This window comes from Alligator mississippiensis, chromosome 2 (assembly GCF_030867095.1).
Source record: "Alligator mississippiensis isolate rAllMis1 chromosome 2, rAllMis1, whole genome shotgun sequence".
NCBI lineage: Eukaryota > Metazoa > Chordata > Crocodylia > Alligatoridae > Alligator > Alligator mississippiensis.
Window position 1 is genome coordinate 218,670,577 of NC_081825.1, and position 24,872 is coordinate 218,695,448.

Genomic DNA, 24,872 nt, shown 5'->3' on the forward strand with positions numbered 1-24,872 from the left:
CTGCTGGGCAGATGACATGACAGTGGGGGCCAGTTGAGGACCCGTGACCTGGAACATGGGAGGTCCTCCTCTACCTCTCACCTTCCCTCCCTCAGCTCCCTGCGAGGCCGCTTATGTGCAGCCAGTGTGTAAGTGAGTGCACATGCCAGTCTACAGTGCAGATTTAACACAGTGTCTATCTGCACATAAATGCTACATATGTGCCTTAGCTGCCATTTAGACATACCAAATTCTGCCCTAAGTGGTAGATGTGACTGGCTCTTTTCACCTGTATTGATGTCTGCCTGAGTGGCATGTACCATACTAGGAGTGGTACTAAATCAGGGGCGGGCAATTATGTTGGGCAGAGGGCCGCTTACTGAGGTTTGGCAAGACATCGAGGGCCTCATGACAGGCAGCCAGGGACAGATAGATATTAATTTTCTAAATTTTTTAGAGTCCCTGTGGGCCGGATAGAATGGCTTGGCGGGCCACATCCAGCCCCACGGGCTGCATTTTGCCCACCCCTGTACTAAATAGTTCTCTTCTGTAGCACACCTCTGTGAAATGCAAAATGACAGTATGGTCTACTAGAAATTCTATGGAATTGACACATGAGTTATAGAAAATAGGTCTCACCCAGTTTTGTACCCATGCATGTTTTGTTGTTGTTGTTTTTTTTAAAGGACTTGTAGTCCATCATGGCAGCAGACTGTTGTCTGACTGGCCTGCTTTGTAGGCATATGAGGATAGATAATGTAATTGCTGATGTTTGCCCTGACAATTCTGTCTTGACCGATAATTATTAAGATGTGAAGTACATAGTTGGCTATTTAAGCAGATTCATTGTTCCAGTTTGATATGTAATGGTAGTTGTCTGTGCCATTTTACTGTCTGATCTAGAAATGGAAAATTCTTTAATATTTATGGTCCCAGATGTAAAGTATTCAGGTTCAGAAATCCTTCCAGATGTCTCAGTGGTGCATCTCTCTTTTTCCCCCTTCTGAGAGCAATGCTGCCTTCATTTGTGAAGGTGGAAAGAAGTAGGCCTTTCTTTTATCTTAAACTGGTGGGGGAGGGGAGAGGGAGGATTTTTGAGCTCTTACACTTGTATCCAAGGCCCTCTTATCCCAGTAATTCTGTTTTTTCCCAGTGCATCTGGGAGGATAATTTGCTAGTATGTCATGGGGTTTTGCGAATGCTCCCTGTGCACTTAAACAGAGTTAATGAGCAATAAATAACCATAATTCTCCGCAAGCGTATGTTTAAGGGTAAAGAGCATCCCAGGGCTTAATCATTGATTTATTTTTATTTTTTGTTAAATACGCCACAGCCCTTTGAGAGACTCCTGAGTTTTAAGGCTATTATTTATGGTTCTTGAGTGAGTAGACACACTACTGGGGATTGACCACAGAGTTTGTCTGTAAGATGGGGGAACTGAATAGTGAACCTGGAAAGGACTGTTCATTTTTTACTTCACCCTGATTCAAACAGTTGAGCAAAATTAAGGCATCATAGATTGGGAACAAATGATCAAAAAGAACAATCTCTTCAGGAATTGAGATTTGAAGAAATTATTTGTCTACAGTACATGTTTAAACTACAGTGACTGATAATTCACAGTGTGAGCCTTTATATACCTTCTGTCCTCCAGGGTGAATTATATTGAATAACACTGAGCTCCTGTTTAAAGAAGCAGAAGAAATGGAATTTTCAGGCACTAGGTCTGCATAAATGAAGGTGACTTGGGTAGGCAAGGAGGGCTAAAACTAAAAGATTGAGTCCACTGAGGTCTCTAGGGATAAAATGAGAATTACCAAAAGTCAAGCTGAGTTAGACCTTGCACAAGGAATTTAAAACAAATAGGAAAAGGTTCCTCAGCCAGAAAAAGAACAAGAGAAGGAAGAAAGAAACACTAGGGCTTCTATGCAGCGGGGATAGTGTGTCATGTAAATGCCAAAGACCAGATGGATGCTTTGCCTCAGTTTTTAGTAAGGACAATAATGCTGAATGTTAGAGCAAAGGCAGGATGGCTAATGGGAATGAAGGTATAAAACTGGAAATTACCACATCCCAGATGTAAGTAATTTATCAACAATGTGCTTAAACTGAGGAACTGGATATTCTCCATCCCAGAATTCTGAAAGGACTTTGACATGACATTACAGGATTTCTCATAAATCAAAGATAGTATCCTGGGACTGGAGGACAACAAATAGATTACTGGGCCTATAATTGCCTGATATTACAGCCTCAATACTAAGGAAGGCTTTAAAACAAAATTTGAAGGACAGACAGTCAAAGGAATGAAGGTAAATGGAAAATGGAATGAAATGTAACATGCATTTACTAAAGGCAGATTGTACCAGAATGCCCTGATATCTGTCTGTGAAAAGATAACTGATTTTACAGGCAGAGGAAATTCAGGAGGTCTAGCTATCTGGGCTTCAGTTAAGCATGTTAAGTTAAGAGAATGAGAATGTATTAGTTAACTGGAGAAGATAGAGATTAGTACAAGAAATGTAAGGTCGGTAAGGAACCAGCTCATGGAAAAGTGGCAATCAGTTTTGTTGAAAAGAGAAGTAAAGGCTGGAAGGAAGTTACTCATGGAGCTCCTCAAGAATCAGTCTTGGCACTAATCTTATTCATTATTTTCTGCAGTGACCGTGACAGAAATATCAGAATTTCATACCAAAGGGTGACCCTTAGGGCCTTTAGGACCATTTAAAAATGGTACAGAATGTAATAGTACAGTGTGTAAGGTCATGTACTTGGAGATTAGTAACCAAATTTTGCCATAAACTGGGAAATCATCAGCTGGAAATGAGAGAGGAGGAGAAAGACCTGAATATATTAATCAATAACAGGGTGGCTATGAGCCACCAATGAAATGTGGCCACGGAAATGGCAGTTGTGATCCTAGGATATCAAGAATGATACCTGCTATCACACAAGCTAAGAGGAAATTTTCAAGGGCCATCAATTTATGCTTTGAGGTATCTCATGGGGCTCAGAGAAATTTTCCTTCTCCACACCCTTGGAACATTACTGAAGGAGGAAATCTTCATTTTTATCAATTAAAAGTAGCATGTCAGTTTTGATAGCATTAATTAATGTTATTTTGGATTAATAGTCATGGTAGTGATGGGGTTACATTGTTTCCCAAAGCATCTGGCACTGCTTGTTGCTGGGAAATAGGGCTAGATCAGGGGCGGGCAATTATTTCGGGCAGAGGGCCGCTTGATGAGTTTTGGCGAGCTGTCAAGGGACGTATGGGTAGCCCCACCCCTTCAGTTGCCCCACCCCTGGTCGCCATCTTGGGACAGGCTGGGGAAGGGATACGTTTGATCTCTATATATACAGTGGAGATAAATATCAGGGTGAAAGAGCTATTTAAGCTAAAGCATAATGTTGGCACAGGAACAAGTAAGTATAAACTGGGCATGGAGACATTTTGGAGAAGGTTTCTAGCCATGGCAGTGGGGTTCTAGTGGGGAACTGCCCTTCAGTTAAAGTATTTATGTTCTTGTGAAAAACTGAGGGAAAGGAAGAAACCTGATTGGTGTTTTAGGGTGGAGCTTGTTCTAGTCATGGGAGGTATATAACTTGATTACCCACATAGCTAGGAATTCAAGTGCCACAAGAAGTGGCTTTTGGTCCTTTGTTTACCAGCTGCCACATTTTTCCCAGAGAGGACTCCAGATCAGGGCAGCTGAAGCAGTAGCTAAGTACATAGGGTGAATTCTGGGTGATTATACCAGCACAAATCAGCCAGTTCATTTCATTGGGTATTTGAGAAAATATTTGGCCCACACTTCATACTCTGAGATCCTGGGGTGGTAGGGGAGGAGTAAGGTTTAGATGAAATTAGACAGGAACAGGAACTTACTAGCAACTTATGTTCTAGCCTGAAATGGTGATAAATGTCAGATTTTCTGTAACCCTTTTAATGATAGCATCTTTAGACAAACCATGTGAGAAAATTATGTGACCAAGAGCTGCTCTGACTTCTACTGAGTAAATGGACCTCATGCACCAGCATGATGAGATGGCAAGCTTGTTGCAGGTTTGAAGGGGGAAGCCTGATGTGTTTTTAGCTTAGCATGGGTAGCTGGTGTAGAGGGCTTCATCTGACATTTAGTAATTGATGTTGTTTTCTCTTCTAAATGTATCTTTCTGTGATCTGTCATCTTTCTGGCTTTGGCTTACGCCATAAGGTTGCAGTGCTGTCTAGGTATACAGTTTTATGGGTACCTGAGCGTGAGTCAAAGGTAGCTCATATGGACTGCCCACTGGTCCCCATCTTGTGTATACTGAGAAATAGGAGTGTGACACTTCTACCTCTCTTTTTCCATTCTTATACTAAAGCATCTGTCATGGGACCATTCCTGTGGAACAGGGCCATAAATTATTTTCTCAAACTGTCTGGCTGACAGTTCTGAATAAAATGTTCATGAAAATCCCTATATTTTTAAGAGTTTAAAGTCAGAGAATGAGGATTTTTTTTTAAGAATATTGATCCATTATCAGTTATGGAGTTTACACAGCATCTTTCCAGAAGGAAGTATAAGCCTGGTTCTAGCCCACACAGTTTGATCCCCCACATACCATGCTTGAGACTAAGTTTCCATCCTACACTGTTTCAGGGGTATAGGTTGTAGCCATATTGATCTAAGGACATAGGCAGACAAGGTTCTTTGGGTAGATCCTATATCTTTTATTAGACCAACTCAAATAGTTGGAAAAATTACTAAGAAGAATTTTTCCAACTATTTGAGTTGGTCTAATAAGATACCGGCTCTACCCAAAGAGTCTTGACGTCCTGCACTGTAATCTTCACCATCTTGCAGAACTGGGTGTGCTGAAACTTTACGGAAAAAAAAAACCCAGTCCAATCACATCTGCATATTAGGGATCTACCAGATGCCCAACGACAATGGAATGGGCATGACTCCATTGCAACACCCTTGTTAAAATTGCCAGTCGTGTACAAAGATGTCAGCATTCTTTTGATAATTATTTCTTCCCCCAGCCCTTGGCATCTCAGATGCAGCGCTCCAAAATGTTGAACTCAGAATTTAGAGCAGCTTATTTTTGTTCCTGTGAAAAAATTGGATGTGAGTGGCACAGAATAGGGCCGTCCTTCATGAGGCAATGAAATGACTGCTTGTCAGCTGCCTCTCGCAGGTCAGTTTTGTCAGGGAGCAAGGCTGAATTCAAACTAGTTTGACATCTACAGCACAGCGAAACGTTACACTGTGCTGAGAGGCAGGAATCGTTGCTGAAGAAATAAGTAGAGAGCGGGTGCAACCACAGGCCTTGTGAGCAGAACAGGGACTTGGGGGAGTTACTTAACTGTTTGTTTCTCCTCAGTAAAAACAGCTTTGTGGCTTAGGTTTTGGTGGCCATTTCATATTTGGATTACCTGTTTTCAGTCCCTTGGCCAACTTTCTTTCCCTGCCCCCCACTCCCCCCAGCCAACCATGTTTGAGCTAAAGGTTTTCATACTTTGCCATGGCCTGAATGTCATTTTGGAATCAGGAACTATTCCTTTAAAAATCCATTTGTCTTTTGGAAGGAAAGAAAAATGTACTTGTCAGCATAAAACTTTGCAAATGCTCCTTCTTACATGTTAGTAACTAAAAGGTCTCTGCTTTTTGAGACTGACAGGTACAACATTCTGAGTGAGGAATAACTGCTTTGCTTTGGTGTGAAATACTAATGCATCTTAAAAGAAAAAGATAAAGGTATTGAAAAAGGAGGATATTGCAATTTTCCTTCACTTTATAATAAAATATGATGGCTTCTGTAGTCATAAGAGAGTGTGGTGAAGTTACAAGTCAGAGTGGAGGAAGAAGCAATTTTTAAAAATGTTTTATAGGAGCTTGAAAATTGTACCCAATACCTGTTGACAAAAGGGGTACAGCAAAGCCTGATCCCCACTGTTTCTTTCATCAATATAATCAGCAGATCAAAGAAGGGAGAAGCTGAGAATTTGATCAAGACAACACATAGATGGGATTTAAAAATACTGGGAGGGGCTTGTTTGTTTGTTTTTTTAACTCTGTTAGAGCAATAAATTGCAGTAGCTGGACAGTATTTAAAGCACTTCTTCAAATTCCCTTTTTTCTTTTTTGTTTCAACCTCAACCCAACCCAAGTATTTTCTTCAGTTGGCATAATGACAGGGTGAAATCCTTTGCTCAGTTGAAGGAAATACTGAAATCAGATGAAATTTCTGAGATTTCACATCTCATCTTCTTGTGAAACCCTTTATGTACTACAGCTTTAGCAATGTCAGAAAATCATGTTATAACAATGCTGTATAGCTCAGGTAAGAACATAATCTCACTCCAAATTTTGTACTTGTCAGTCTTGATATGAGAGACATTTTTAGTTATTTCAATACCCCTGAATTGAGATGTCCAAAGTTTTTTGCACTGGTCAAAGGGAAGGTTTGATAGATGGGTCTTGTCTACCATGGTACACTACTTTAACCATGTCACCAGTGCCGCTTCTCACAGCTTCAGTGCCTAAGAATGCTTAATCACTTGTCTACTCTATTATTTTCTTTGGGCATCTTTATGTTAGGTGATAGTTAATGACAGATATGTCAACACACAAAATATCATAGCAGTGAATGTAAAGTATCTTGGAAGAAAAACACTATATTTCTAACTCTGAAGTCTTTTTCTTTCTGGCTACCTGTCTGTGGAACAGCTTTGGCTTTGAGCTGAATACTGTCGTAGTTCTAGGTAATGCATGCTTAATAAATTCAGTCTTGGTTTTTAAAAACCATTAATGATACCAGGTGACCTGAAAATGTACTAATGAAATGAAAAAAAAAGGTTAAAGCTGACTTATTAGATAATTAATATTAAAAGCACCTGCTTCTTTCTTGCCAACTGTTATGTAAAACAAATTAAAATTCACAGCTTTTTATTTTTTTTGAAAGATGTAAATTCAGCGCACTGAAATTTATCACCAAGTTGCATTAGAAACAGCAGAGTGGGCTAAAAATAGTTTCTTATGGGTGGTTTTAGGTTTTTCCTTAAGTGGTTTGATTTTTTTAGCTTAGCCATTTTTTATTCTTCTAGGTAAAATAAACAGGCGCCTCCATTTGTAACTGATTGGTCCGTTTTCATTTTCCTTGTTAGTAGGGTCCCCATTTCTGGTCCTAGCTGTGATAAAAGTAACCATGTGGTTACTTTCTGAACACAGTAGAAAGTGATTTGTAAATTCTGTTGGAAAATCCAAAGCATTGCTGAGGCTGAAATCTTTCACATAGATCCATTAGAATCAATATATAATTCACTCTTTATGTAGCTGTTTTGGAAAAGTCGAGTATCTCTAACGGTGTCTCAGTTTCTTTAAAAACTTAGATGATCTTGGATCAGTAACATGGTCTTGGAACAGTAAAATCATTTGTTTCATTCATTTATAAAATGGGCTTAATTATAGATCAAGTAATAAACAACATATTTTCTTTAGTAATCTTAAGAAAAGAGATGGCTGATAGACCTCTTGCCAACCCCTGGAACATACAGCTGGCCAGTGAAGCCAGTAGAATCCAGCCTGCAGAGCTGGAAGGCTTTCCCTGGGCCAAGACCCATGCACATGCCTGTGCTGCTGCTTCTCCCCTCCCTCCTAGCTCCAGTCTGACATGGGCCAGCTGCTTTCAGCAGTGCATCAGCAGCAGTATTCTCTGTGCCCATGCCAAGGCCAAGAAGCTGGGAGGTGCGCCTATGACACTGGCACTTCCCTCTAGCTCCCTGCTCCCCAGGTATAGCACAGGTACAGTTTCCAGCCAGTGGGGAGCTGTGTCAGGGCCAGGCATCTCAAACTGCATGTACACTGCTACCACTCCCCACCTTCCCTCTCTTCCCTCCTCCCCAGCTTCTAGCCCTTGGGAAACTGTAATGGGTCTGTTGCAGATACCTGATCCGAGCACATCTCCCCAGTGGCCAGTGGTGTAACCTGGGGGAGGTGACAGGGTCAACGTCCCTGGATGCCATCCTGGGGGTTGGAGGAGTGGAGGTTGGGAGCAGCTGCTGCTGGCAGCCACACATTCATGATCAAGAGCCAGAAGTAGCTGCTTCCACTTTGCCCCAGGCCCCTGGCTGCAGCCCTACACTGCTGCCATGGGCTGGAAGCTGCAAATACACCACAGCCAGTGTATGGGGGGCTGAGTGTAGTGGCAGTGGCCCGGGTGTAGCTCCTGGCTGCCTAGCCCCAGTGCAGATGTAGGGAAAGCCCCCCTGCCACCACTGCTCCTCCATAAAGCCACACAGCCCACACTGGACTACAACCAGGTTGTTCTGGCCCATGGCTTGTAAAAGTTTGCCAGCCCATGAGCTAGTCTTCTTTATGAACAGAGAAGAAGCAGCTTTCAGAAATTGAACTACCTCACTGGATTTCAGAAACAGTGATATGGCACAAGTGTGCTGCCTGTACAATCTTTTTGCCTAAAATATACCTTTCCTGTGCAGCTCTGTAGGTGGTAGCAAAAGCGAGGGTACTCAGATACACCACTTAAAAACACCAGCTGGTTTGGCAACTACAGGTTTGCCAACTACAAGGACTTTGTGTATTCTAGAGCTCCCACCATTACAGCATTGGGATATTTTTGAAGAATGAGTCTGGTGTAGAGCAGGCAAGGAGAGGGAGGGCTTTCTTCAGTAGCCAGAATCCAACTACATGGGGCTTTATAGACCAAAGTAAGCACTATAATAGGGACAAGAGGGTTAGAAGCTTAAAGCAATGGTGGCCAAACTTTTTACCTTGTGGGCTGGATGGACAGTTCCAGGTCTGCTGGTGGATTGAACCTGGCCAGCAGGCTTTATCCAGTCAGCTCACAGGGATGGAGCAGTGGAAGGATATCCAACCATGGGTCCAGCTTTGATCTGGATGCATCGGGAAGGGTGGAGCAGCCCTGATCCAGATACATGACGGGAGGGGTGGGATGGGAAGCAGCCCAGTCCTAATCTGGATGCCTGGAGGGGTAGGGGGTTTGCTGGACCCTGATGCATGGAGGGGGCAGGAAGCAGCCTGGTCCAATCTGGACGTACTGGGGGCAAGTCCAGCCCTGATCCCATTGCACCGCAATCGCTCAAGTAGGGTTGGACCCAGCCATATGGAGCTTTCACTGCTGCTAATTCTTTCTGGCTCCTGGGGACCCTGTGGGTAGGATGTCACAACTCTACGGGCTAGATTTGGCCCATGAGCCAGAGGTTGAGCATCCTTGGCCTAAAGCACAAAGACAGTTCAACTCCCAGTCTGCATCCCCCTTTAAGTGGAAAGCTTTAAGATCAATGGTGACTCATCTTTCTGGTGACATTTGTAAAATGTCTGGTCTTGCTTTGGTTCCTGCCAGGAAAGAAACCAAATTACACATTATAAATAGCAACCATGCTGGCAGTCTCAGTAGAGAGGTGAAGGATGGAATGGAAGTGTTGGGCCATAGAGGTTCCCTCTGGAGCAAGACAAACTCACTAGCCTGGGAAGCTAAAGTGCTGCTGCTGCTGTACCTGTTCAGTGAATGAATTGGGGCTTTATTCCCCAAGTCACGAACCCAGCATTTCTCATAGACTCATCGCATCAATTTGCTCTTCTGTTAAGAATCTCTGGCAGTGTCTTTCTGTGGGAAGACAGTAACGTTGTGCATGCACGGGTGATCATTGCCGCATTCCAGGTTTGCATTGCTGCAGCTTACGAGGTAGACCTCACCAGCCAGCTGTCTGTCACACATCTTGCATCACTTCTCCTGATTTCCAAGGGAAAACTTCAGGCAATTAAAATTATCCCAAGGTCTCCCTTGCTTTCTGCTTCTAATTTCTGTTCTCAAGAATGAATCAAAACTGGAAAGGAAATTGTGTTTGGTCCTACACTTTTTAAAGGGCTGGAGGGAGAAAGAGAAATGAGATATATTTATACACCAAGAACACAGAGTATTCTCATCTGACATTTCAAGGTCTTATTTGAGCAGACGCTCTGGAAAGAATAGTTATGCGTACATCTCGTTTTCCCCCCAAACCCTTAATAATGAGCACTGATGCTACAACTAATGCTCCCAGGGATTTCAGTGTGGTTTTTGCCCCTTATTTTATCTTATTCTCTTGCTGCAGCATTTTGTTTATTTGTGCTTTTATACTGAGCTGACACTTGTCCAAATTAGCAGGAGGGAAAAGGCAATGAAATAAAATGTGCAGGTTTGGTCAGATGAAGGTGAATCTGATTAGATGCTCATCATCTCTGCTGGTTGGCTGTGCAATGCTTTGCCCGTCAGGGGCAAATGAATTTTAACAAAACCAAATTGTCATCTGTTCAGAGACCGATTCTCCAGCAGGCCAGGCCTTTTTTTTTTTTTTTTGTAGGGTTGTGCTACAGAATATCTAGCAGGTAAAGGAAAAAAGCAGCTGTAATAATTAGGAGAGGCTGTATTGTCTGGTAGTTAGGACGCTAGTCCAGAAGGCAGGAAACTGGAGTTCTGTTCCCAACTCTGTCACTTGTCCTGAGCAAGTCACTTCACCCATCTCTGTTTCCTTCCCTCCCACGTGGCTTTGGTCTTGTCCATTTAGATTGGAAAGTCTTTGGGTAGGAACACTTTCTTGTGTGTTGGTACAGAGCCAACATAGTGAGCCCTTCAGTGCTACTCTAACAAACACAAGTTGATGGAGAAAGCACTGGGTAGAAAACTCCCATTTCTGCTTTTCACTTTCGTTCTAGCTGACCATTTGTTTCCAGGGAATGTGTGTGGGTATTGTGCATAGTTACAGGAAAAAAAATGCACAGTACCCAAGATCAGCATAAACATTTATCTCCCCAGTGACCTCCCCAGTGAAAAGAAACGTTAGATTTGATGTTTATTGAACACACAATTATGGAAGAGTGCAGAAAAGAGCAGGCAGCTTCCTTTTAAAATTATGCCTGACACTGTCCTCCTCCTTCATTGTGGACATCAAGTCTAGGGCAAATGGGGAAACAAAGACTAATAACAATTCTGTCAGCTGAAAAGCCTGATCTTATCTTGGTTTCTTGCTGAAGAGGCACTTCCCAGTGTTACAGCGATGACTAGCACACGTGTTATCATTCCAAATGCTTTCCCACTTGTGTATAATGTGTAAAACGGTTTTGAGAGCCACTGCACAAAAGGTTTTCTATCAGCTTTCAGACATCTGTGTTTTTGCTGCCTCCATCAGGATCATACTGAAAGTGTCCCTAATTATTTTAAATACAAACTGAAATTGGACGGTGATAAGCATCATTAGGAAGCTTTTTATAATTATTATTATTATAGGCTGACCAGACTTGTTTTTCTCCCTTCTATAAAAGCGTTTTCTGCTCTGTTAAGATTTCCCTGCCTTATCATTACTACCTGTTACCTCCCATGTTCCTAGCGTGCCAAACATTATCTGAAAAAGGGTCATAGATCTGGCTGTAGCCCAGAGCTAGAAAATAAAGTGTATGCAGCAATACCACATAGCCAAGACACCGAACAAGTTCCTAAAGTAGATGTCACCCATGTATAGTATTGATAATCAGAGCTTGCCTCCATGTAGGGTCATGATATTGTGACACAAACCATACCCTTCCTCCAGGGGCCGAATACGCTGCTAGCTAGGAAATAAAAGATTGAAGTGAGAAGGAGCTTGCTCAATCCTTTTTTCTCCGGTTACAAATACACTTGCACTAGGACGGGAGTCAACTGATGGAACTGAAGAGCTTAGCTTCACTGTCAGCCAGAACTTCTCGGAGGGTAGATGGAATAGTTAAGGTAGAATTATTTGGCACACCGTTAAATAGGACACTCTCCAAGAAGGAGGCCCTATGAGACCATGAGTTACCTCCTCGTTCTCTTGTGCTTCTGCTAACAGATGAAGGTTTAGGCTGTGAGCTGTTTTCCATTACTTCCCTTGGGGGGAAGGGAGTCTGGCCCATCAATTAAGAGTTCAGAGGATTCCAAGAAAAATGGCTTGTGCTTAAGACTTGTAACTAGACTAGAGATAGGACGGAGGATTTATCTGAGCTGCCTTTAACTGAATACATAATGTGGTCTAGAATTACTACTATTTCTTAAGAAAGGTTCCATATAAATGACTGAGATTTTCCTTTTTCTTCCTCCCCAACTCCATCCAGCTCTTTTCAGTAGGGTTCTGCCCTTCCATTTCAGACTCTCTCTCTTCCCCCGCCCCCTTCCATTTGTTATAGCTGTTTCCTATGGCTGCACCTCTGTAGTTGCCATCACTCTATTGATATCCTGCGTAAAGTAGGAGTTGGGTTTTTTTACAGCTCTTTTGAATGATGGATAGGCTGCAAAATAGACTGTGTAGAAGATGAATACACTGGGGAGGCTTTCAGCATGCGTCACAAAATGGAGATGACTTCTTGAGATTCTTCACTGAATTAGTGAGCTATTTTGCTACCGTTGGCACAAAAGCAAAAGACAGGCCCCAAGCATTCATTTAGGATAGATTTCCCCTCTTTTTACGGGGTTGCTGTGTTTAATACTTATTGTTTACACGTGTTCATACATACCGTATCTTTGTGTAGAGCCAGGGTGCACACAGCAGTACACCAACCACTTGAAAATGTGACCAACAATAAAAAAAGAAACAAACTCTCAAGGTGAAAAACCCAAAGCAAGCAGTAGTATCAACACAAAAACAGGAGTAGGGCCCCACATGTGTGCAGATGATGAGTGAAATGCTGCATCAGAAATGTGTCTAAAGTGGGGGTGAGCCGGGCTACTGTGGCTGGTATATAGAGAGCCCATTCCCCAGCCGGAGCCTATACCACACAGCAGCAGTCACCATTTATCATTCAGGAAGCCCAGCTGCAGCAGGTAATACTTTGTACCCCCACCCTCCCTTGTGCCCAGGAGGCTGAAGGACCCTGATATAGTTCTGCACAGTATGATTTTGAAAGACAGCATATTTTCTGACCAGGGGTTTACTTTGCATTGTACACACCTGTTTCTACAACAGTAGAGAATGGCATATGGAAAAACAATTGTCATTCTTTATGTCCATACACAGAGCAAATATAGAAAATATCTTGAACATAAGGCATTTTGTTGAAGGCAGTAGCATATTGTATGTGTACAGAGATACCAGTCTTCATGCCTCCGTGTAAAGAAACATACATACAATAGAGATTTTTATATGCACAATGTATTCCACATAACATTCGCTTGCTCATCCAAAATGTTAATGTAGCATAGCATAGCAAAGCAGCAGATGCTCAGTTAGAGTGGGCTGAGAAGTCTCTTGGGTTTTAAACTTCTGTAAGCTTTCTGGCTACAATGAGGAAGGGTGGACTAATTGTCAGACCTGCAGCCTGGAAGTCTGGCCTGCTAAACTCTTTTCCAAATTCTGCCAGTGACCTATTCTGTGACAGACTATTCAGGGAACCTCTTTGTGCCCTTCCTTGTAAAGGACGAATGATTCTTAACATTCTCCTAGTGCTGCTGAGGCTTTATTACAAAGCTTTGAGATCCTCTGCTGCAAAGCCTAGTAACATTGCAAAGGTATTATGATTACCTTATTTCTCTTGCATAACAGATGTTGTTCAGCTGCAGTTGAGTATTTAATTATTTTCCACCATTTTGGAAAATCAGGATGTATCTGTGGGACTTGGTTCAGCTGCCCCTTAACGAAGAGGGGTGTTCTCTTTCAGGAATTCAGTATATCAGGTGAGACAAATGAGCTTTATATGTACTTGGCAGCTGGGTACCCCAGAGGGAGTATGGACGGAACTTGAACACCAGAAGTGTCTTCATCTGAGGTTGTATATAGTGGTCTGGAGTGAGGTTAGCGGGCTGAGAATACCTGCTATATTCTTTCTGAAGGACATTGACAGTCCAGGTTGGCACTCACTCATATGCAGAGATTCATGGGCTTGTTTGCTGAACCTGTGTGAAATAGTTTTGCAGCATTAGTCAGTTCCCAGTGAACCAGGTAGCAGACTGCATCACCACTGCAGATGACACTGTGTGGCCATCTCAGGAGAGGCTAAGGACTAGAAGCGTATTGGACACTGACCTCTAATCCTTAGAAAAAGATTTACTACGTTTCTAGGTTAGGGCCTGTTAGCAAAGTGCTTCTGCTTACCCTAATGGATAAACTTGGCTTTGGTCCTCGAGGCTGCATAAGCAGCACCAAAAAGGATTAAATTGATTAGAAAATTTGATGAAACTGAGGAATTTATTTCAAGAATGCCAGTTGCTTTCCTGTTGCAGCCAGACTTCTGTCGTGGGCAAGAAAGAATATAGGTGAATCACAGGAAAATAGGGCTGGGAAGAGATCACCTCATCAACCTGCTCAAGAAAGGATCAATCCTATTTAAATCACTTCAGTCCATGGTCTCTTCACTAATTAACTGGGAATATATTCTCTGCTGCCTGCCTTGTGTGAGATGCTGATTCTATGAGTTCCCATCTCCGTTTCCTTGCATGCACTGTACTAAGAATGGAGATGTACGCATGCATTGACAGCAGGTCACAGCTGGGTGCAGAGTTCAGCAGGTTGCCTTGTGAGCAGGTGTCTTATGAAGTGCAAAGCTGGTTGGCACCTCTGTTTAGAGATTAATAGAGTTAGCCAGAATCATTGTGTGCATATATACTTCTCACATTTTATGTAATTGATTTCCTAGAAAAATACAGTATCTTTCCCTCCCACTGTGTTGACATTTCTCTTTCTGACCATTGTCCGAAGTCAGCTCCATATACTGTCCTCACTACCATCGAGGCCAGGTGGTTCTTTTCATGTCAGTTTATAAGAGTAATAGTAAATTACAGTGTGCTATTCAGATAGTATGAATGGTGCGCTGTGGTAATGTACTGTTCCTAAGGATATTTATGTGAGACAGTCTAAGTTATTGCTGCATTGAGACCCTTGGCAGAAAAATTGGGCTTCCATTTTACCTGTACCTGTGAGAAGTGACCGGGAAAGGGACATCTCACAAAGCAGACAGGCTGGTCAGGTTGTAAATTCTGAAGCATTGCACAGTGCATGCCCTGGCTTGGCTATCAAGATATGTGAACCCATTAATCATACCAGGACACCTGCCAGTTATCTGACTTTAATTGGGGGCCTTCTAGTATTTAAGCTGACTTTTTTTGGCACTGCAGAGAGAGAATTTAATTCCTCTCCCAGTGCGGCCATGGAAACACTATAGAGGTGTGAATGTAACTCAAGGTCACTCAGTGACCTACAGCTACTGGGGAGAAATTATGTTATTATGCACCATTTTCCTTCAGAGATTGCTGTTTTGGCAGCATGTTTAAGTGTTTGTATATTTGTCTTTTAAATTTTTTTTGCTCCCCAAACCCTAATATTTTAGTGATTTGCAGTCCACTGCATTATTATTATCATTATTATTATTATCATTATTATTATTATTATTAAAGTTTTCCATGGAGAAAAACTGCTGGCAAGGAGATTTTCTCTTGTATTCTTGCCCGGAGAAAGGTGTGAATGAGAAGGAAAGAATAGTTACTTAACTAGGGAGAGTCCATTTTGGGAAATGCAGTGTTGCCAATGCCAGTGCTAAAACTGTCTGGAATATCAGGCTCCAAGAGTAATAATCAATGCTCAATGCCTCACTGGCAGCTGGTATCAAATGGAGTGCCCCAGGGGTTGGTCGTGGGGCTGGTTTTGTTCAATGTCTTCATCCAGTGTCTTCATCAGTTACCTGGAAGATGGCATAAAGTGCGCCCTCAGCAAGTTTGCAGATGACACCAAGCTGTGGAGAGTAGTAGATATGCTAGAGTGTAGGGCTAGGATTCAGTGACCTAGCAAATTGAAGGATTGGGCCAAAAGAAATCTCATGAGGTTCAACAAGGACAAGTGCAGAGTCCTGCATTTAGGATGGAGCAGTTCCATGAACCAGGACTGGCTGGGGGCTGACTGGCTGGGCAGCAGCTCTTCAGAAAAGGACCTGGATGTTACAGTGGACAATAAGCTGAATATGAGCCAGCACTGTGCCCTTGTTGCCAAGAAGGCTAATGGTATACTGGGCTACATTAGTAGGTACATTGCCAGTAGGTCAAGGGAAGTGATTATTCTGCTCTATTCAGTACTGATGTGGCCAGTGGAGTACTGTGTTCAGTTTTGGGGTCCCCAGTACAGAAAGGATGTGGACAAATTGGAGAGAATCCAGTGGAGGGAAACAAAAATGGTGAAGGGACTGGGAGACATGACTTATGAGGAAAAACTGAGGGAACTGGGCTTATTTAGTCTAGAGAAGAGAAGACTGAGAAGGGATTTAATAGCAGCCTTCTACTATCTGAAAGGGAGTTTGAAAGTGGATGGAGCTAGACTGTTCACAGAGGAGGCAGATTACAACAAGGAGCAATGATCTCAAGTTGCAGCAAGAGAAGTTTAGGTTAGATATTAGGAAGAATTTTCTCACTAGAAGGGTAATAAAACAGGTTATAAAGAGAGGTGGTGGAATTTCTGTCCTTAGATGTTTTTAAGACCCAGCTAGACAAAGCCTTGGCTGGGATGATCTAGTTGGGGCTGGTCCTGCTTTGATCAGGGAGTTGGACTGGATGACCTCCTGAGATCCCTTCCAACCCTACTTTTCTATGAACGCCCCCTACCACCCCACATCTTTCCAAATGAAGCTTTATCATCACCCCAAATTAAGATTGATCTCAAAATCACAAGATTGTTTTCAAAGATAAGTGTACACTGATTGTTGGTTGTTGATCTGATGGAGCTCCTGCTGCCTAGGGACAGGATGGGTGTTACCCCAATATATTAAGTGTATGAATGTTAAGAGCTTTCGTCCCCATGTCTGCCTCTTCTCTGTGATTAGTTTTGCCCTTGTATCAGTTCTGCTCCTGTGTTAGTTTTGCCTTCCAGTTCCTATACGTGTTCAGCCCTCATTCTGTCCCCAGCCTCCACGTGTGTGAGTTCTACCCCCTACCCAGCTTTTCCTCTGTTGTTCACAATGGAGGGAAGAGGGATGACAGGGCCCCTCTGAGCTGCTTGGGTTTTGTTCTTTCTTTCTTTTTAAATCCCCCTCCTTATCTCTCCCTCCCTCTACCATTATCAAGGGGGGAGGAAGGGTATCAGCTGCTCCTGAGTGTGGGAAAGGCTTCTACCTGCTTGCGGCAGCAGTCCTGATTGGATGTTCTGCCCTAGGAAGTAGGTTAGAGGAGTAGGCAGTCAATCAGAAGGGTGTCTTTCCCAGGCTGGGCTGTAATTTGTTACGGGGCTGGAATGTATGTCCTTGTGAGACTTCCTCTGGCCTTGTTACATGGCAAAAAAAATCTTTGAGAATTGACAACACAAGAGGAGGGTGTTAAGAAAAATGTTTTTAATAGTTTTCTCTCCCCGACTAACCTAAAAGGACCTTCAGGCTATATAGCTCAAAATAGTGGCATGAACCATGCAACCCAGTTGCACAATGGCAGGCAAAATGGAGATGATTCTCTGTAAAGCTCCTGTTCATTTTTCTTTTAAAAGAAAAGGAGCTGAGCTCAGATTTGTTCTCCCATGTTGTATGATTATTTTTCCCCAGAGTTATTGACATTATGGCATTTCACTACACAATGCTACCTCCTTCCTAGGACAAATTCCCAAGCACGCGCAGCTCACAAGCCCCAACTCTGACCTCTCATGTTTTATGCCAACATATCCTCTTTTGATTTCAGTGGTGTTACCCCAGTTTGACACTGGGGACAATCTAAGAAGAATCAAGCTCCACAAGTACAGCTGGGTATTGCACTGTTTGTACACCAGCAACCTTTGCAGGTGAAGTAGCAACCAGTGCCCACAATGAGCTCATCTGTCACACAGGGAGTCAGTTCTCCATAGGTGTGCTAGTTAATTGGTCTTCGAGTCCTTTCCCATGTCTCTTCTGCTTTGCTTACAGAGCCGGCCCTTTCCCTCCTGCTTCTCCTTCCCGAGGGAACAGGCGATATGACGATGATGACCTGTCATCTTCTTCCAATGGGCCCTGCTGAGAACTTGATATGGTCTTGGCTGCAGCAGACTCCACAGGTATTTTTTTTTTCATTTTCTCAGCAAGTACCTGCTTAACTTTACAACATAGGAAAAGATGGAAAGAACTTCAGTCCTCCAGTATCTCTCCATTCCCAGTGAAAACTGATAGACTAGGGATAGGAACCTCTTGTCTGAAGAGATGCATAAGCTCATTTACTTTTGGTTCTGGCACTGCTTCTGTAACCACACGCTGAAGCAATGAAGCAGGAAGTCCTGTGATTGGACTGTATTGCTTTATCAGAGCTTCAAAGGAAGGTAAGTACATCTGAAGGTTTTTAGGTTGTGATCTTCAAAGGAGCTACATTACTTAGGTTCCCAAATCCCATTGAATTTCAAAGAAATGTTGGGTTCTTAACACCATTAGGACCTTTACAAATCTCAATTTTAGATAAGATGTGCCAGGCAGGAAAACTCCTGAGCCAGATATAACAAACAAGCAATGATTTCAGTATGTAAATCTGAGGATCATCTATTCACCCTGTTTGAGCTCCTTACCCATTTTTATATTCTGCAGTACTATTCATCTCTTGGTAACACTAATAGATCTTTTTAGATTAGATACTAATACATTTGATTCATGTCCTGGGAAAAGTGCTGCCCAGTCCTGGTTGAGTAGTCCTAGGTTCTTAAATTTCTATTTCACCCTGGTGTTCTGTACTAAAAGCAAAGAGAGAGAACAAGATTTTGCTTTAGGTTTAAAACCAGTGGATGCAGTTCAAACTGCATGCGGCTTCTGGTAGGAGGGTTTCACAAAAGACACTTTGTTCCCTGTGGGACAGATGCCACCAAATAGTAGAGTTTATTTCTTAATTATTTTTCCGGGCCTCTCCATTTCCAGCTTGCTCACAAGCACTTCACACAGAGCTTTGCTTGGAATGGCATGAGGGGGCACCAGCAGTGGGGATTTGCTTTCTATGCATGGCATGACCCCTTGTCTGCATGAGCTTTCTTGTTCCTAGGATACACTTATTTGCCTTAATTTATGGGGCTTGCTTTATTATTTTTCCCCTTTGGCGGAGATCTGTTTTGACTTTCCCACTAAGCTCCTTTCTGAGCAGGGGCAAAATGTGGAGCACTGAATTTATTCAAGTATAATTGAAGGATAGTCCTTGTGCTCAGGCAGGGTCTGTGCTGCTTCAGCTGGCTGCGGTTCAAGGAACATTATATTTCATTTAACAGCAACTGCTCCTCAGTAACAGAGCCATTTTTGAAACTGCAAAGGGACCCTCCCTCTCCTCTCCATTGGCGTAGGATGGAAGGAGGGGTTTCTCCTGGGTAGCGAGTTGGCAAGTAATGCAAGGAAAGAATTGACCAACTGGATCAAACTAAATGTCCATCTAGGCCAGGGGTGGGAAAAATAGGGCCTGTGGGCTGGATCCGGCCTGCCAAGCACTTCCCTCCAGCTTGCAGAACCCCTTCAAAACCCACGTAATGGCGGCTGCCTCTCTAAAAGCCTCCGGCAGCACCAGCTGCAGCACCTCAGGCTGTTTCCTTGGGTTCTGGTTGTGAGGCAGCCAACCCTGACCTCAGCCCAGCTGGCCTTGCCTCGCCCCACCCCGGCTCAGGCCACGTTTGCAGCTTGAGAGGGGCAGGGGGGCTGGGCCAGAACCTGTGGCGCCAGCGAGGGGAAACAGCATCTGGGCTGGGTTCTGCTTTGCTGCACGGGACTGGAAAGGGCCCTGACCTGCAGATAAGCCCAGGAAAGCAGCTGCTGGGCAGGCTTTCCCCATGCCGTGCCGTGCCGCTCGGGCCATGCAGGGTCAGGCTGGGCTGGCATGGGGGAGGGGAAGCAGCAGCTGGGCCACAGCTCCAGCCCAGTCAGCACCAGGGAGGAGAGGTGGCGGCAGAACCATGTGCCGCTCGGGACAGGATGATCCCAGCCAGAGCGGCAGGGGCTCGGCTGCATTTTCCCCCTACCTGTGCCAGTCAGTCCCGAGCAGCACACAGCTCTGCCGCCGCTTCTGCTGGCTGTGCAGACCCGGCTGGGCCCAGCCCATCCAGAGCAACATGCAGCTGAAGCCAGTTTCCCACGTGCTGCTGGGGACAGGAGGAGCCCGACTGGGTCAGCACTGGCCAGCAGAAGCAGCGGCTGAGCCTCCTCCTTTTGGGACCAGCTGGCACAGGTAGGGGGAAGTTCTGGGGGAGGTCTGATGCCCCTGAAACCCCACTACTGGGGCAGGATGTTGGAGGGTCACAACCCCTTGCTACCTGGTAAGTTGCACAAGGGGAGGGATTTCCGGTGGCAAAGGTCAGGGGGTGGGACATCTGGTCCCAAGATGGCGACCAGGGGGTGGGGCAACTGAAGGGGTGGGGCTACCCATGCGACCCTCGACAGCTCACCAAAACTCATGAAGTGGCCCTCTGCCCGAAATAATTGCCCGCCCCTGATCTAGCCCTATTTCCCAGCAACAAGCAGTGCCAGATGCTTTGGGAAAAGATGTAACCCCATCACTACCATGACTATTAATCCAAAATAATATTAATTAATGCTATCAAAACTGACATGCTACCTGTAATTGAGAAAAATGAAGATTTCCTCCTTCAGTAATGTTCTAAGGGTGTGGAGAAGGAAAATTTCTCTGAGCCCCACGAGATACCTCAAAGTATGAATTGATGGCCCTTGAAAATTTCCTCTTAGCTTGTGTGATAGCAGGTATCATTCTTGTTCATATGCACGCAATATTTTGATTTCTATCGAGCCATTTCATGGTGAGAAACAAACCCAAGGTTGCACTAAGGCTATGCAGAATCATTACTACCCCAGGAATCAGAGGGGAAAACCCAGTATAAAAACACATGCATCTGGTAGGTGCTTGGTCCTAATTGTGTCGTCTTTCTTCAAGCACACAACATGGATTTAAAGCAATAATGCCATTTAATTCTAGGAAATGCTTCAGGGCACCTTTTACACTTCATGGGGGTTTTGCTTATATGAGCTCTCATACTCTACTAGCTTTCCTTTCCTGCCCGTCTCCAAATAGAGGGAGAACCAGAGATCACAGCCAATGTGTGATCACTTTTTCTCCCTCCATTTAGTCTAGATAGATTGGGATTGTTATGGAAGACAGAGAGGACTGTGTGTCATCCTTTAGCACTGCAGCCCCTGTACCTAAGGGCACAGGTATGTGAACTAGCTAGCCAACACAAGATAAAATGAGGTGAATTTAAAGAAGTAGTATTTGTAGGGGCTCTCTGAGGAAGATCTCCATTGACATGCTTATTACAGCAGAGAAACAAAGGATTTAGTAAGCTGGGGTGTGCTTACATCAAGCTTAGTGTCTTGTGGGAAGTGACTTTTGGTCAAGCTTGAGGCAATGTGGAGGATAGGGGGCAATGTGGAGCAAGCTGGCTTGCATTGCCCCTCTCTGTGCTGTATCTGCTCTGTAGACCATTAAAGTAATTCAGGTCCTGGACACAAAGTAGGGCAGCAGCAATTAAACTTGTACAGGAAACCCTCATTATTTGCAGGTTTGGCATTCACAGTTTCAAATATTCATGAATGCTGAACCCGCATTTTAAATACACTTACAGGAGCTCCTTGGGAGCTCCGTGCTTGCTGCTCCTGGGCTCCCGCCACTGCCAGTGGGCTCCCACCATCACCAGAGCAGCTGTACCCCTCCAGCCGCCAGGGCACTGCGTTCATGAATGCAGATAGCGTTCATGAACACAGTGCCTTATTCGCGGATTTCACCATTCTCAGGAATCACAAGAACATATCCCCCACAAATGGCGAGGGTTGCCTGTATTGCTTTTATATATGAATGCAAGTTACAGTGGTGTTTGGAGCAGACAAACAATCAGGCCTTTGCGGGTAGCTGCCACACTATTCAGTTACTATTACAGTGTCTCACCACTCAGTGACAGGGGAGCTAATAGGTACTTGTTCCCATTTAGCCAAGTTACTCTGGGATAGAAATGGACACAAGACTAATGTTAGTGTCACTTTTCCCAGGGTAACTGCCATATTCTAGCAAGCTATATCAATGTAGAGCTACATCGATTTCAGCCAGTGTAAGCATAAGTTACCCTGGTGAAAATACGCCAGGTTTCTGACCCCTCTGTCTCCAGAGCTATCACTCCTACATTTTCAGCCATCACTAAATTAACCTAAAAAATTAAAGAGCTTTTTATGTAAGTCTTCTCAAGAGCATCCTTTTGAAGGTGGAGGCTATGGAAATCTATTTTTCATTGAGCTACTGGTACATCCACATACATTAAGTGTTTTCAATTCTCAGATGTTGGCTGTGTGCAGCACAGCTTGTATTTGACTCCCCTTATTAAAGAAGGTTGGGATTGGAATAAGAGCCATAATGCAATACATTATTTATGTAAGAAAAAAGCCAATGCGATCCCAAGAGTCTTCGCTGCTTTTTCTACTTAATCTGTGTTTGCCTAAGTCATTGTTGGTCCCAGCATTTTTTTTTCTACCAGCGCTGAAATTGAAAATGCCCAAGCAAGGAAAAAAAAAACTAGACAGAAAAAGAATGACTCTTCCTCTGAGCAGACTGAAGTGAATTTAAGCGACAGTAACTGTAGGGATTCTCAGAGGGAGACAGAAATGGGGGAACCACACTTAGTGTCAGACAAACAAACAAGTTACTATGAATAACTGCCAGTGTGCACATTCTTGTGCCCTGGTAAATGCAAGGCAGCTCACCCATTTTCAGAGAGGGGTAAATTACCTCACATTTGCAGTGGGACAGGAGATAGCACACAGGCATTTACTACAGAATAGCTGATGAACAGGGATCCAGGTTTTCAGTTTCCCATGGAAAAACACAGATTCCCCCTTTTACCCGAGAAGAATGTGGATTTTTAATTTTAACGGAGAAACACACAGATCTTGCACTTTGCAAAGAGCTCTCTGCAGGCTGGCAGAGTTCCAGCCTACAAGGGGTAGGAAGAAGGTAGTCAGGCAGGGGGATGCCATGTGCATGCCTGGAGAGCAGCTCCTGGTGGTAAGTCTGGCTGGGAGAGAGGCGGGATTGAGGCCCTCATAGGGAAGGAGTTGGGCAAGGCTGGGGCTGAGACAGAGTGGGACTGCTGCCCAGCTGGGCTGTGCGTGGGGCTTGCAGCCCAGGGCCAGAATGTACGGCCACAGGGCCTTGGTGGGAAGCAGGACAGGGCCATGGGCAGCTCGACTCGGGGGGAGGCGGTTCCTGCCACTGTGTGCACTCCCAGACGAGAGTACATAGGGTGGGGGCAGGTGCAGGCTGCCCGCTGTGGGCTCAAGCTCCCTACCCTGTTGCCCTCCCCCTGGGGCCTCTGCAGCCCAGCAGGTGGGACCGGGTGCAGCAGGGCAGAGCGAGACTGGGCAGGGAAGCTCTTTGCCCTTGTTCGCCCTGGCGAGGAGTCCCCTGCCTGCCTACCAGCAGTGGGGGCAGCAGCACAGGGTTGTGCCCCTCTGCTGCGGGGCAGGCAGGGAGCGTGTCAGCAGGGCAGCACAGGGCTGGCAGCAGCAAGGAGCTTCCCCGCCCAGCTCCACTCTGCCCTGCCACGCCAGGTCCCACCTGCCAGGCTGCAGAGGCCCCAGGGGGAGGGCAGCAGAGCGGGGAGCCTGAGCGGGCAGCCTGCACCTGCTCCTGCTCTGCTCAGAGATTTGTGGAGCACAGGTCTCTCCTGGCCCCTCTCAGGAGTGTCCACAGCAGTGAAAAGACAGCTCTCCCCACGCAAGCCTGCAGCCTCCCCCTGCATAGGCTCAGCTCCAGCCATGCTGCCCATGGTGGTGCAGGGAGCCAGGCTGCACTCTGTGCAGCAGCTGTTGCCTCCCACAGGTGGTAGCTGGGGCTCAGGCCCTGCTGCAGGGGGCTGTGAACTCAAGTCCCTGGCCCTGTAGCCCTGGCAGCTGGGGGCCCCCTCCAGCAGGGCTGTGAGGGGTGGTGTGGAGGAGTGAGGGGCACCAGCAGGGTCAGGGGATGTGGGGAGGAGGAGTGGGGGCACCGGCAGGGCCAGGGGTTGTGGCTTGGGAGTGAGGGGCCTACACTTGTGTTGTGTGAGCTAAGGGAACAGGAGAAGCTCTGATTTTCCATGATAAAAAACCCAAGATCAAATACCAAAATTTGTAGGTATTTAGAATTTATTTTATTATAGTGATTGAGTCACTGGTAGGCTTCCAAATTGCTTTAAAATAAATTGTAAATGTATCAATAAAACATTGCATTCAATTGATACCTATACAATAGTGGCGTTTCTTTTTAATCACAGATTTGGGATTTTTTATCAGAGACTTTTTATCAGAGGATTTGCAGTTTTTTTTTTTTTTATCAGAGAAAACCAGGATCCCTGTTGATGAATAACTGGCCAGTTTTGAAGCACATGCCACTGAGATATTACTACTGTTGTCACCCATACTTTTAAAATTACCCTTAGTATTGATGCTCCTTCTGTAATGGTACCCTCATTTTACTATATGGACACTTTCAGTGCTGTAGCAAGGGGGGCCAAGCAGGGTGACTGCCCCAGGCACCGAAATTAAGGGGCTCCAAGAGGTGCTGGCCAGCCAGGGCGGGGTGTGGGATGGAGCTGTGAGCAGCTCATTGGATGGGGGTGCAGGGATGGGGGAAGGGTGCCTCCTGCCACTACATGCAGGATCTGTGTGCAGGGCAGGCTGCTGCTGTGGACTTTACTCTGGGAGCCAAACTCATTGCTATGGCACTGGACACCCCACTGTTGTTTCAGCAGAGCGGGCCATAAAGACTGAACTCTGTCATCCAGGAGAGGGTCACTTAACAGCAGGGCTTGGTCTCACCACTAATGAGAAGTTAGGTGTAAGGTCATTACCAGAGATTACACTTGGGACTTTCAGGATCAGACTTCTACTGCGTGAGGCAGAAGAGTAACTCCCTTACCTGGTAACAGTCGTGGGCTTTTCTCCCTATTAGTA

The 24,872-nt window shown here is 44.8% G+C and overlaps 1 protein-coding gene across 2 annotated transcripts in view; it reads left to right on the forward strand.

Annotated features, from left to right (window-relative positions):
• TRIM44 (tripartite motif containing 44) overlaps positions 1-24,872 on the forward strand; it is a 108,572-nt gene that overhangs the window by 75,933 nt on the left and 7,767 nt on the right. For both annotated transcript variants that reach the window (XR_009460090.1, XM_059722762.1), the window contains one exon: positions 17,859-17,986. Coding sequence is in view for 1 of the 2 variants with exons in the window: in XM_059722762.1 (XP_059578745.1) it covers positions 17,859-17,949 (91 nt within the window). In the remaining variant the exon portion in view is untranslated. The remainder of the gene's footprint in view (positions 1-17,858; positions 17,987-24,872) is intronic.